Here is a 15002-nt window from a genome sequence, read left to right on the forward strand (position 1 = left end):
TCGGGCATTCATTGGCGCCCATATCAGTAGCTCTGCGATCTGATCGACATAATATATGTTTTTTGACACACAAATTGTCTGAAGCACACGCTAAACTTACTGCATTAATACGATATGCAAGCCAAGTTGGATTGCGAGTCAACTTAAAAAAAACGAAGCTTATACGTATCGAAACTCCAAACCTGGACGCACTGACGCTTGAAGTGGGTGGCACGCTGGTTACAATTGAGGGCATCGAAAACTTCTGCTACCTTGGCAGCATAGTGTCAAAAAATGGTGGAGCGGAAGCTGATGTAAGTTCCCGCATAAACAAAGCTTGCCGCGCTTTCGACAGGATGAATCGAATCTGGTCATTCAATACAAGCATCAAACCAGTGTTACTTTATGCGTGCGAAACATGGAAGTCTACAAACATTTATCGACATTTGTGCATTATTCACCGCATATTTTGGCCAAGAGTTATCACCAACGAAAATCTTTTAAATATTGGGTAGTCGAAAAAGTCTGTTCGTATTTTGTCAATAGATGTCGTTGGAGTCATCTATCTCCAGTGCTACCAATCACATTGCATCATATCATATGGTGTTAGAAAGGTGACATTTTAAGCTTCATTTAACCAAAAAAAAATTAAATTCGGAGAAGTTGAAAAAAAGTTATAGCTGTTCAAAAATGAGTGAAAATAATGAAGAAATTCGCTATATTTTGAAATTTTTGCATAAAAAAGGGAAGAATGCCACGCAAGCCACCAATGAAATTAGTGAAGTTTACGGAGACGATGCTGTATCAGTTCATGTAGCACAACAATGGTTCGCTCGCTTCCGTTCTGGAAATTTCGATGTGAAAGATGCACCTCGCTCCGGTCGACCTATCGTTGAAAAAGTCGATGAAATTATGAAAAAGATTGACCAGGACCGTCACATAAGGCACATGACATCGCCAAGGCACTAAACATTCATCATCAAACAGTTTTGAACCATTTAAAAAGGGCTGGTTACAAACAGAAGCTCGATGTTTGGGTACGACATGTATTGTCTGTGAAAAATTTAATGGACCGAATTTACATCTGCGATTCTTTGCTGAAACGAAATGAAATCGAACCATTTCTCAAGCGAATGGTAACAGGAGACGAAAAGTGGATCAAGTACGACAATAATGTGCGAAAAAGATCATGGTGCAAGGGTGGTGCAGCTCAACAAATGGTCGCAAAGCCAGGATTGACGCCTCGAAAGGTTATGCTGTGTGTTTTGATGGGATTGGAAAGCAATCATCCACTATGAGCTGCTCCAGCCTGCTCGAACGATTGATTCTATACTTTACTGTCAACAGCTGATGAGATTGAAGCAAGCAATCGAAAAAAAAACGGCCAGAACTGATCAGCAGAAAGGGCGTCGTTTTCCATCAGGACAACGCTAGGCCACACACATCTTTGATGACTCGGCAAAAACTGGGAGAGCTTGGCTGATAAGTTTTGGTACATCCACCATATAGCCCTGACCTTGCACCATCGGACTACCATTTGTTTCGGTCAATGCAGAACTCCCTTAATGGAGTAAAGTTGGCTTCAAGAGAAGCCTGTGAAAATTACTTGTCGCAGTTTTTCGCCGAGAAACCACGAAAGTTTTACTCTGATGGAATAATATCTCTAGAAGAAAAATGGCAAAAGGTGATCGACCAAAATGGTACATATTTGGTTTAATAAAGTTCATTATAAATATAAAAAAAAATAGTTGAAGTTTGATTAGAAATACGAAAAGACTTTTTCGACTACCCAATATTTCAATGCCCAAGCCCATCGCAGCTGATATCAAAGAAGGCAATGACATCGCAAAGGTGGAATCCACAAGGCTCCAGAAGAAGAGGACGACCACGAACAACTTGGATGCGATCAACACACGCGGAATACCAATCAAGATGTTCCTGGCATGAAATTAGAAAAATTGCACAAGATCGCTCATGTTGGTCTGAGTTTGTTTCCCCCCTATGCTCTGATTAAGAGCGGTATTTCCTCATATAACTATATAAATAACTTCATGTACAAACTATTTATTGTTAATTTGACAATAGATATCAAAGAACAAAAAAAAAAAATAGTCATATGTATTTTTTAATAACTTATTCATGGCAAACTTACCAATATTACGTGTGGCCAGCAATAGCAGCTGCAGCGTCAACAATCCCAACCACCTTACGGTGCATGTCGGCCCACTGTGCTGCATTTTTGCCATTGAAAGTGGCCAACTGATCGTTCGCATTATTCTTGCGGTCACCGTTGAGGAATTTTGGCTTTTGTGGGATTTTGGTATTTTTCTTACAGTCATCACTGCTGCCGTAGCCGTCGCTGTAGCCGTTGGCTGCAGTGCGCTGCTGTGTCGCTCCACTTTTCGACGCATCACCAATGATAAGAATGTCGTTAAGTATATTTGTATGTGTGCGTTTTACTAGCCAACTAAAGTATATTTTCAATTTTGGTTTTTAATTTAAGTTTGTTTTGTATGGTAGGCATTCATGTTTGCTCAGATTCACGGCTGTGCTCCATACTGAAATAAGAAAAAAAAGGTTTTTTTTAGAAAAATTCATTAGGTCAAATGTAAATTTTATTTTCTGTGAATTGAATTATAAGTAGAAAAGTTGCATGTAAATAAAGGTAGCGCTGGTTGACGCTTCATGTGCTGGCGTACGCTGTTCTTATAAGAAAAATGTAAGATATGGCAGGCTAACTTTTTGGAGCGAAATGTATTAAGTGTCTGGTCATAAATTTTTAATATATCGGAACTAAAGGGGTTTTGAAGCTTGATTCAATTATTAATAGTTTGCTCACTAGTGATACTCGATTTTGACACTCCCTTACAAGAGGTTGTATTTAAGACGGTGAATAAAGTGGAATAAATTAAATCCTTTTTGGTAAAAATGGTAGCAAAAAAGTATTTTCTTACTTAAATGGAAAAAAACTGCAAAGGGTTTAAAAAATAAATTTTAATTAATATTTGAATGTAAACAATGGTACAAATAGAAGTTATTAGGGGAAATTGCCAAGTCTAATATTAAAACAAGAAATTATTTCACTTAATCCAAGATTTTATTTTGTGAATTAATTATTAAATTTAAAACCAATCGCGAAGTTGCGAAGTTTCGCCAATAAGAAACTATTTTGTTAAAAATAAGTAAATAATTGGCACGTCAAATTCTGTTAGTTGTTTGGCCGAGATCCTCCTCCTCTTTGTAGCGCGTGTCTTTATGTTGTTAACAAATGGAAGGACCTACAGTTTTAAGCCTATTCTGGCAGATGGTTTTCTTATGAGGAGCTTTTTCATGCTGGTACTGTGCTTTTCTAAGCCTCCTATGGACACTTCATTCATCCATGGTAAAGTGGGCTCATTGGAAACAAGTTCCGTCAATCCCAACTTTTTTATAATGAGGTATGCAATGTTATCGGTAGCGTCGGGACTATCCAACTATTCTCCCTTTCGTAACTCTTTGGGAAATGTTAATGCTTTGCAAAACATGAATTCCTTCTAAATCAGCACATCACAACAAATAAAGCATTGTAAATTCTCCACTCATCGACCTTGTATTACGTCAAATACTCTCTATATGTATTCCATGTCAAACTTCCATAGTTCTGAACATACCAAGCGGGTTTTTGCTCGTAAGCAGACCATTTTGAAAATTAAATGTTTTTTCTACAATACAAATTTTACTTTTCCTCCACTTTTACTCAACATTTCTAGAGCTAGCAACCCAAGGGAGCCGATTTGTCAAGAGATAACAAGAAAGCTGCTTACTGAGCAAACCTTTTATCATTGAATCATGGTTTTGAAAATAATTAAATTTTTTTTTATATTTTTTTTAATGAATGCAGCTGTTGTGTAAAGCTTCAACGATGCACTAACCAGGCCAGCATAGACTTAAATTATTAAAATAAATAAAAAAAAATGTATACTCCGACATATCAAAGAGTGCAATAAATAAAAAAAACACTGTAATCTCTGGCCTCCCATAGCACTTTTCTGAGAGGCTACAAAAAATAAGAAGGCACATATCATCATCATCATCCCAATAAATACAGCCCGGGGTGAGCCAGTGCTTCCTTCACAATCACGTTCCATACGACTCGGTCATTAAGTCGCTTCTCCTGGCGTTTATAAGGCGTAAATCTGCATCAACATCGTCTGCCTATTTTTTGGCGCTCTTCTACGCTTTTTACTCTCCATAATAAGAGAATTGAAGATATTTTTCGTAATTCTGTTGTCATTCATTCTGAGGAGGTGACAAACCATCTCAGCCGCTGGCTTTAGCGAAACGCCCGGTTTTTTGGTCTGATATCAGCTGTTCGAACCCATCATTGCAGCTGATTCTGTAAGATCCATCAGCTTCCCTTACTGATACAAATAATCTTCTTAGGATTTTACGCTCAGAAGGTAGTCGCGGGGACTGTCGTTCTCTATGTTAGATGTCAGTACCCACACTTCGCAGCCAATGTTGCTACTGGTCTCATGCTACTGGTCCTACAGATTTGTAGCTTACACGACCTCGATACTAATTTATTTTTGAGAAGTTTCAGGTGAGCAAAATAACTTCTATTAGCAGTTTGTAGGCTATCTTTTTTTGTCGAGACAGACTAGCGAGTTCAGCACTCAAACACAATTAAATCGATTGTACTGCACTCGGATTCCCTTTTTAATTTTCTTTAAATCTACTCGACCTCCGAAGAAATCTGAGTAGATCTTGCGGTGCCAAGGAGCCAAGGTGTCGCTTCTTAACACATCAGTGCCAAAGACCTCAAGCCTGATTCGAGCGAAGGCTGGGCAGACGCATAGAAAGTGCTCCATATGCTGGCCAGAGTGCACTGTCTGAGATTCCCACGTTTTCCATGAGCTTTGCCCATTGAAAATGGCCCGACATCAGTCCAACCAGCCTCGTACAGTCCCTTCTGCTTAATGACAGGAGGAACTGCGATAGTCGATCGAACATGGCAGGTAACATCAGTTTTGTCTATCTACAGCCTTGTAGGCTATCATTCACACCGATTAGGGGGCTTGCAGCGCTGCTAAGTTTTACACCCAGGTATTTAAAACGCTCTTCTTGAAGTGAAAAATATATGGACCGACTTCCAGGTTGCCGTAGCCTGTGACGCTTAAAGACCTAACGAGGCATTTTGTCTTATCGGCATTAACTTCAAGGCAATTTTCATGCTATGAAGCTCAAATTAAAAGTAAATCTATAAGCAATATTTAAAAATAAGAATAATATTAAAAATTGTTTTGGAGGATTTCAGTTGTTGCCACGATATCTCAATTCCATATAAAAAGCGAAATGTAAGCTTCGAGGTGGCGTAAAACGAAAAAAAAGAAATACTGACACAAATTGTTTGGCAAAATTCGAGTTTTTTTATTTTCCATAACCCATCAGAAAAATACAAGGCAGATGAGAACCTACTTTTCTTAAAAAACTTGTAAGCAAAAATTCTAGTTGAAAATGTGGAAATATTAGCTTGGGGGAAAAGCAATCCGATATCTCGTCAAGTAACGATCAAACAATTCAAAGTTTATGACAACGAGCATTTCACAATAAAAAAATTCTTTTGCTACGAGTATTTTTCGTTTGTTCCATTCAGTTGTGAGTTACAGGGTGTTAACAAAGAGAAAATTCGGAATATTTTACAGTTTCTTTGATAAAGGCGAAAGGGCGAAAATGCAGCCAGGCCGCTGAAATTGTGAATGGTGTTTATGGTGCCGATACTGCAACAACTAATTAGATGCAATTTCGGTTTCGTCAATCCCTTCAGGACTTTTAGATGTGAAAAAAATGTCGCCAAAATCACAAAAATAATCCAATGGAGGTGTGCCGCCGAGGCCGCGGCGGCCATTTGGCCGATATTTTGTTCCATACGTAATTGAACCCTACCAATATTATCATAATAAAGAGAAACGGCAATAGTTTTCTAAAAAAATGTATTTTATTCAAAATCAATACCGGTCCTTGAAACTTAACCACCCTTTATTTGTGCAAAATAAAAAATTTAAGTAATGGATTTATTTTTGCCCAAACTAAAACTATAAAGTACATGCAATAAATTTTAACAAAATCAAAAGCCTTCTCATTTCGGGTCAGCCCTAAATCCCAAGATTAAAAAACGGGATCCCGAAAATTTACAATTTACTACTAAAGTCTTTAACAAAATTTTATTGTCACGCGGTTCTATTGCGACATTAAGGGGTTAGGGGTATTTTGCTAGACAGTTGCTTTATTTTACAAAAATAATCATGTTTCGACTTGACATTAGCGAAATTTCAAAAAAAAATTAATAATTGTAAAAGCTATCGCGGTTTGTGTGGAGCCCATTTCCCCAGAAGTCCCTTGCGGTGATCATCACAAGTCCTTGGAGATTCTTCTAACAGCAATCGGACAAGAGAAATCAGTTTTATTAATACATAATCTTGTGCCTGATCGAAGCTTTTTTTCTTCAAAATTAACAATATGGCTGCCTCAGGAAATATTTTTCAGATTTTCGAGAAAAAAACCGACAATTAATTTTTTACAAAAAAATCGAAATTTTTGAGAAAAAAAATTCTTCGATCAGACACGAGTTTTTTATGTTTTTCAAAAGCAGTATAAATTTTATTAAAATCTACCTAGCGCTTTTTGAGTTACAGTGATCACCAGTTCAAAAAACATTAAAATTGAAATTTGAAAAGGTCGAGCCAAGGAGAACCAGGAGATTTGGTGGCTCCTAAAACACTCAGGCTGAAAAGCCCATTGTATTTAAAGCTATGGAAAGGTGGATAGTCAAGGAGCGAAGAAGAAAAGTATCAGAGAAAGAGCCAGAGACAGAGATAGAGATAGTTAGTCCGTTGAGCATTTTCCAGATTCTTTGGAAAATCTGTAAATATCCTCTAGTTTTAGAGAACGAATATTAAACTCGTAGCCGTGCTCTAGCAAAGGCAGGACACTCACAGAGAAAGTGCTCAGTGCTATCCGCCTACTCCAAACAAGACAGGCACACTGTTTCCCGCTCCATCCCCTCTCGATTAATCAAAAAACATAGTTTTGAGAAAAACGCATTTGAAGTTTTGCTGTCGGCTCCGGAGTGCTCAAGCGCCCTTTGTTAATTGTGAAATAACTCGAAAAGTATGTATTTGTCGGATTCACTTCAAATTTTCACACAATATTTTCTAAGAAAAGAGAATGCAAAAAAATCCAATATTTTGAAAATTCTGACTACCCCCAACCCCTTAAACTATTAATTTATGATTTTGTTTTTGTTTTTGTGTTGTTTGAAAATAATATTTGGCGCCATACATTTTAACACTATTTATTGGTAATAGCAGCGCTAAGTCCCCGTGCAACAAATATTTGTTCACTATACTTGTACAATTTATAGCTTCATTAATGACTTCACTAAATTTCCACTAAAACTGTTAATTAATATAAATATTTATGTATGTGGAGTATTCTTAAGTCAGCGCCAGCGCCAGCGCTCCGTGTCCATTCGCGAATGATTACTCAAACAGTTTTAGCAATCGTAAGAAATTGTCTGCTTCTTTGTATGTGAAAAATTCTCGAGTTCAATGGCTCACTTAAGTGATATCGCCGCTTAAGCTTGCTTATAAGTACATATACACACATATGCATATACATACACACATACACTTATGTAGTGTGATGTAAGTGTAATGACGGCGCAAATGTTGCATTTTATGGACACTAAACAATAAACAAGTAAATATAGTGAATGTCATTAAGCTCTCAGTGGCAAATGGCCAATCATTAAACAAAGGAAACTTGTTGCATAATAAAAATTAGTGATGACAAACAACAACTCTTTGGCAGATTACCGCAAAAAGGTAGAAGACAAAATGGCAAAAGAATAAATGTAAAAGAGTTAGCGAAGTAGCAGCGGATTAAATACAAATTCTTAGATATACAGGTATTCTGGGATAATAAAAAAGGGGCAGTAAACAATTTGCATAAGATAGAAAAACTATAACTAAAACTATTTAAAATGCAAATGCATACATAAACGCATACAAACACATATATGCTTGTAGACACATGCGACTTGATTACGATCACATTTACAACACTACAGTTGAGATTTTGCTGGATATACATGGCGGTCATTAGACCAAAATGCTCCGTGATTCGTTAGTATAGTGGACGGTGTGTGATAAACTGACATAACATACGTGCAAAGTTTGGAGAGCCCGCAAAGAATTGGATAGGATAGGTATACGTGTAACCGGCGCTATGAGCACAACTCCAACAGCGGCAATAGAAAGACTTCTCGACCGGCACCTAAGCAAATTACAATAGTAGTAAGAAACTCAGCCAAAACATCTGCACTAAGCCTGAGGTTGACTGGGCAATTTTCTCAAAGGCTTACATACCTACATTCGGCCGCCGTAGCCGAATGGGTTGGTGCGTGACTACCATTCCGAATTCACAGAGAGAACGCAGGTTCGAATCTCGGTGAAACACAAAAATTAAGAAAAAATATTTTTCTAATAGCGCTCGCCCCTCGGCAGGCAATGGCAAACCTTCGAGTGTATTTCTGCCATGAAAAAGCTCTTCATAAAAATATCTGCCGTTCGGAGTCAGCTTGAAACTGTAGGCATCTCCATTTGTGGAACAACATTAACACGCACGCCACGAATAGAAGGAGAAGCTCGGCCAAACACCCAAAAAGAGTGTACCCGCCAATTATACAATATATATATATTTATAACATACATACAAACTCCCGTAAGGAGGAGATCAAATCTCTTGGTGTGCAGGTAACATTTCTCTGATCTGGGTTCCAGGACATAGGAACATAGAGGGAAATGAAATTGCTGATGAACTTGCCATGAAGAGAACTGAATTGGCCTCAGAGAACTCCTACCCGGTCATCGGAAACCCCCTGACAGTTGTTAAAGAGGATCTGCGTAACGTATTTTTCTGGAAAGTGCAGAAAAGATGGAGCTCCATTTCTACATGTGCTATTTCGAAAACACTTTGGTCCCAATACGATATACGAAGCACTCAGAAAGTCCTTTGGACTCCTTGCCATTTAATTTCTAAGCTCACTGAACGATCGACACACATGCGGAAAAGCTAGGGTTACCATTTAACCTCCATTGCAGAAGTTGTGGGGACCTTTATGAGAAAAAGACTATTGAGCTCTTTCTCTGTAAATATCCAGGTTTGGCAGCTAGACAATTAAGGTCACTGGGTGCTCCTTTCTTCAATAGCTTGGGGCAGTGCGCCAACCTGAATCCCATCAATCTTCTCCATTATATCAACAGATCTGGCTGGCTGTAGATATCTCCCTATTGGAGGTCTCATAATATCATATCAACACGGCGCTTCAGTGCAACTTGAGGAGTGCCAGACTGGCACTTCAACAATTTCACCTACCTACCTAATATATAGTACATCACATAGACGGAAGATCAGACTACGTTATTCCACAAGAGGCCTGGTTTTGTATTGTAATAGAACAGAATGGCTGGCAGAAGGATTTAAAATCCGATTGCTATGCTTACAATTTCTTTGCGAATGAATCCAAAATGACGGAAGGAGTAGAAGCGGCTGTCTTCTGCTCGCAGTTTGATCTACAAAAGCCGTTCAGGCTTCCCAATCACTGTAGCATATTTCAAGTTGAAATCTACGCAGTAAAGAAAACAACTGAATTAGAGTTGGAGTTTAATCCACTCGACACTCGCACAAACATCTTCATTGATAGACAAGCTGATATTAAAACAATAATGGCTCTAATCACTAGCTCGGCATGCGGGCAACACTGCAGATACAAAATAGATGAGAGCCCTGCGAGAATTGACTGGTCACAATTTACTGGGTACCAGGGCACAAGAGAGTAGAGGGAAAGGCGAGAGTTGGCGAGCTTGTTAAGACAGTCATCCGCTTCTCTAGGATGAGTACGTTGAACATACATGAATGTATATCCCTCACTCTCAGTTCTGAAAACGGAGCTAGACGAGGGACTAACTCTGACAGCACAGTCTATATGAGAAACATCGACCTTCTACAGGATTGCCAAAATAATGCTACGAACTTGCAAGACGAAAACAACCAACTTTACTCTGTCACTGCCAAGTAAGGAGTGTAAAATATTGATTGGAGTATTGACAGAACATTGTCTCGCACGCAGCTAAAATGAGATTGGTCAAGAACGACGCATGTAACTTATGTGAAGAAGAAAGCCGTACGTTAGAACACCTAACAGTTCCCCCGGCAGTTGGTTCTACGTAACCGGAACGACCCGGATTTATATCCGGCCAAGCACTGTCACTTCAGCAGCATTCCCAGTATATGTACGCGGATTGTTTATGCTGCTACAACAACAACAATACCTCCTTGCCCACTGTCCTGCTCTAAGCCGAGCTCATTACAACTGCCTAGGATCAGTATACTTTTCATCTTTGAAGGATATTACTGACAAAAGTTAAAGTGTTTATTAAAACTCGCCAAGACATGCATCACAAACTTCTTACATATATGTTTAACACGACTGTAACAACACTGGTAACACTACGGACCCTTGTGGTCTAAGTGAGATATATTCAGATCAACCTAATATACCTAATCTAATCTACTAAATAATGCTCACAAAATAGGGATTTCTCGCACGGACAAATGCAGGAAATGCAGAGAGGATCTTGAGGAAACTTCGGAACACCTTCTGTGCGTTTGTCCGGCATTATCAAGAACGCGTTTAAAATGCCTAGGAGCCACACTATTTGAGGGTCTGCAGAACGTCTCGGAAGCGGATCTCCCAGCTCTGCTTAGATTCGCCAAAAGTGTTGACATTTTACATGATGTCTACTTTCAGTATTCGTAGAGGTCGGTCTCCATCTCGTATCGCTAGAAACCAATATTTCCTTGTTATAAAAACGGAAAACAAAGTTCATTGCAGATCTGCTCTCTTCCAAGCAACCAGTTAATATTGTAAACCAGTCCCTCGATTCACACAAATCATAACAAGCCCACGACCCATCTTTGAAGAAAGTCATATACATTTTTAGTTATTAAATGAACCATCTAATTCGCTACTTATGTGACATGCAATATTTTCTTTACTCAATAATTATAGTAGTTAAAATGGGACAGCACTTTATGAAAATAATCGAAGACCAGTAACGCAACTTAATAAAGGGTTTTCCAATAAGAGGTGTTATTCCCATAATAGATTAATGGTTTCGTTGTTTGTGTGGCACGTAGCGCCGTATTTTTAATCAATACCATCCAATTCCGGCCATAAAGAATCGTTAATCATATCTCGGTAGCGCAATCCATTCACCGTACCTGATGCTCCAGCTTCATTTTCGAAAAAGTAAAGTCCTATGACTCCGCCGGACAGTCAGCTGCTGCAGCGGCTTGAAAATGAAAGTTTATTGAACCGTATCGTTACTGGTGATGATAAATGGGTCCTTTACAATAATCCTTTTCGCAAACGCCAATGGTTAGATAAAGATGAAACACCAGAACCGACCTTTAGAGATGGGCTTCACCCCAAGAAGATTCTCCTGTCTATTTGGTGGGATATGGCCGGTATTGTTTATTATGATCTTCTGGAACCAAACCAGACGATAACTGCTGATTATTATTCCCATCAGCTATCAAACCTGAATGAGGCACTTAACAAAATCGAATAGAAGCAAAGTTTTGTTTCTCCATGACAACGCAAGATCTCATACCGCAAGGCAAACATTAGGCAAGCTGAACGAGCTCGGATGGGAGCTAATGCCGCATCCACCACTCTCTCCGGATATTGCACCTTGTGATTATCACCTTTTCCGTGGACTTTAATTCCATATGAGTAACAAGAACTACTCCTCAAAAGAAGCTATAAAAAGGCATATCGAAGCGTATTTTGGCTCCTAGGAAAAACAATTTTTTTGAGGAGGGAATTAAAAATTTGCCTAAACGTTGGGAAGACATTGTAAATAATGAAGAAAAATATATTATTGATTAATAAATACTTTAAACATCTTTTAATTTTAAAACCACCTTTAAAAAACGCACGAACTTATGGACTGACCTGATACAATAATCACCTTGAATTTTTCCGAGCGGCACAAGAAAATCAATAGAAAAGGCAGCGTACTTATTTTAATGACCATATGTGTATATTTAAAATTGCATAGCCAGAAATTTTCTTAAAATTTTAATTAAAAAGTTGAAAATTTTGAGATTAATTTTTTGAAATTTGTTAAACTTTTGTGCAGCTTCGAAACGTTGACTTAATTATGTGAGCCAAAATGTATATATGTACATATAATTGTACATGTGTATATGTTAGTACATTCTCATTTACATATACATACATTTATTGTACCAGCAATATGAATAGAGCAGCAGGGAATGAGAAAATACCATCAAAATGTCTTCGACGCTTCTACAGCGAAAGTAGTCAAAATCCACGTTTGTCATGCCACAATCGGCGACAGCCAGTTTGGCAGATCACAAGATAATAAAAGTCCAATATTTTTTATTTCTCTTTTGTCACATTTTGCAGCAGATTGCCAACTAAATATTTATATTAAGAGCCACATCTACGCAGCAAGCAATCTGATTCAACACTTGTATGTGTGAGTAGCTGCAGCTGTGCCCATAATACAATAATTACTTTATGTCGCTCTGACTCTTCGCGTGATTTTTTGTTTTTTTGTAAGTATCTTTTGTTTTCTCCGCCACTTTCTGGCAAGAGATTTATTCAAATGTTTGAAAGTTTTGATTTGAAGAATTGAAATACGCACAAATTTAAAAAAAAAAATTAAACAAAACAAACAATTAACATTTCAATCTGATCAATCGCCCAGCCATAAACACGCTAGCAACAGTAACAGCAACAGCGACAGCAACAACAAATGCAGCATCAGTCGCATGTTACTGATTTTCGGCATTATTTCCATCGCCATTTTGCTGCTCATTTGTGTGCATTTTTTGGTTATTTTTGTGCGAAGCGCAGTCGTTTTGCCACGTTGATCCAAATGCCTTTTTACTTTCTCAACAAAAGCCTTCTCCATAAAGCAAAGTGTGTAAGGCTTGTGGGTATGTATAGATATGTAAATTCATTAGTTTGTTTATAAGGCTTGAATTTTTTGGATATTAGTGCCGCTACAGCGTCTACGAATAAACAAATACCTATCAATCTTCGGTGATGGAGAAAGGTTGAATGCTAAATATTTGAAACTCTGAAGTTAGAAGAAAGACCGACTGCCATTTCTACCTACCTAATGTATAAGAAAAGCGCTTTGTCGATGAGATGACACCTCCAAAGAGTGTTAAGTATGGCCTCTAAGCCGCAAATGATTTGTCCCTTTAACACTGATTAATGAGTGCTGCTACACGGGCTTCAATGCGTATAGTGAAATAGGAATTAACGTTAATGAAATTATCTAATATCAACTTTACCGTTAGAAAATCTATTTATATTTCTATTTTACTACTTAAAAGTTCATTCATAATTTTAATACACAAAATATTGAAATATTGTTGGAAATTGTGTGTGAATTTACATGTTCATATCTGCTTATGTACAGTTGGATTGGATAGATCACAAAGTAAGGTGAATTTGGTTGTAAAATAAAAAATCTTTATTTATTCTTGTAAATCAATTTCACCCCCTTCAAAATAATCCCCTCTCGATGAAATACATTTATGCCAACGATTTTTCCAATCCCCGAAACATGCCAAATAGTCCATTTCCGGTATAGCCATCAGCACCTTCTTCGATTCAGCTTTTATCTCCTCAATCGACTCGAAACGCGTTCTCCGGAGTGGTCTCTTGAGTTTTGGGAATAGCCAGAAGTCACACGGAGCCAAATCAGGTGAATACGGTGGTTGCGGAACGATATGCGTGGAATTTTTGGCGAAATGGTCACGAAGAACGAGTGCAGTGTGAGACGGTGCATTATCGTGATGCAAAAACCAAGAGTTGTTGGCCCATAATTCTGGTCTTTTTAGACGAATTGCTTCACGTAAACGACGCATAACGCTCAAATAATATTCCTTATTAACAGTTTGGCCAGGTGGAAGGACTTCATAGTGCACCACATCACGAAAATCGAAAAAAACTGTCATCATGACCTTTATTTTTGAACGACTTTGACGTGCTCTTTTCGGTCTGGCCTCGCCTTTAGCACGATATTCGCTTGATTGGTCGGTTGTTTCAGGGTCGTAAGCATAAATCAAAGTCTCATCTCCCGTAATGATGCATTTGAGCTTGTCCTGATAGTCTGAACGCATTGTTTCACACACATCAACGCGACGACTTTTTTCCAAGAAATTGAGAGTTTTCGGTACCAAACGAGATTTGACTTTTCGTAGGCCCAAATGGTCTTTCAAAATGGTTTCCACAGATCCTTCTGATATTCCGATCATATCAGTAAGGTCTTTAACAGTCAACCGACGATTTTTGAGCACTAACTCCTTCACTTTATTGACGTGTTGGTCATCTGTTGACGTCGATGGTCGTCCGGAGCGCTCCAAGTCATCAACACGTTCTCGACCCTCTTTGAAGTCTTTGTACCACTTATAAACATTTTTCTGCGACATGGTCGAATCACCAAATGCCTTCTGCAACATGCTAAGCGTTTCCGCAGCCGAAATTTCATTCCGCAAACAAAATTTGATGACACTTCTCTGCTCAATCAAATCAGATATTGTAAAAATCGAAAAATGCACTCTTGGTCGTTTGGTAAACACAAGCGTAGATATATTACTGATAATGACATTCACTTGAAAGTTGGCCCAGATGTTATTAACAGTGCTGCCAACTCATGAAAAAATAACTAGAGCGAAATTTTAATCCCGCGAAGTTTGACAAATAAATTCACCTTACTTTTTGCCCACAGTATATGAATGTAAAGGGTGGTTAAATTTCAAGACCCAATGTTGAATGTGAACCACACCTAAACGTCAACGACACCGTTGGACTGCTTTCTTTGGGGTTATTTGAAAGAAAAGGTGTACGTCGATAAGCCAGCAACAATTCAAGA

General features: G+C 38.3%; 1 protein-coding gene across 9 annotated transcripts in view; it reads right to left on the reverse strand.

Moving 5' to 3' along the window:
- Positions 1-15002, reverse strand: part of LOC128866379 (mucin-5AC) — a 97123-nt gene that overhangs the window by 68800 nt on the left and 13321 nt on the right. For all 9 annotated transcript variants that reach the window (XM_054107069.1, XM_054107068.1, XM_054107067.1 and 6 more), the window contains exon 2: positions 2132-2537. In XM_054107069.1, the coding sequence (XP_053963044.1) occupies positions 2132-2390 (259 nt within the window). In that variant the 5' untranslated portion in view covers positions 2391-2537. The remainder of the gene's footprint in view (positions 1-2131; positions 2538-15002) is intronic.

This window comes from Anastrepha ludens, chromosome 6 (genome assembly GCF_028408465.1).
Source record: "Anastrepha ludens isolate Willacy chromosome 6, idAnaLude1.1, whole genome shotgun sequence".
Lineage (NCBI taxonomy): Eukaryota > Metazoa > Arthropoda > Insecta > Diptera > Tephritidae > Anastrepha > Anastrepha ludens.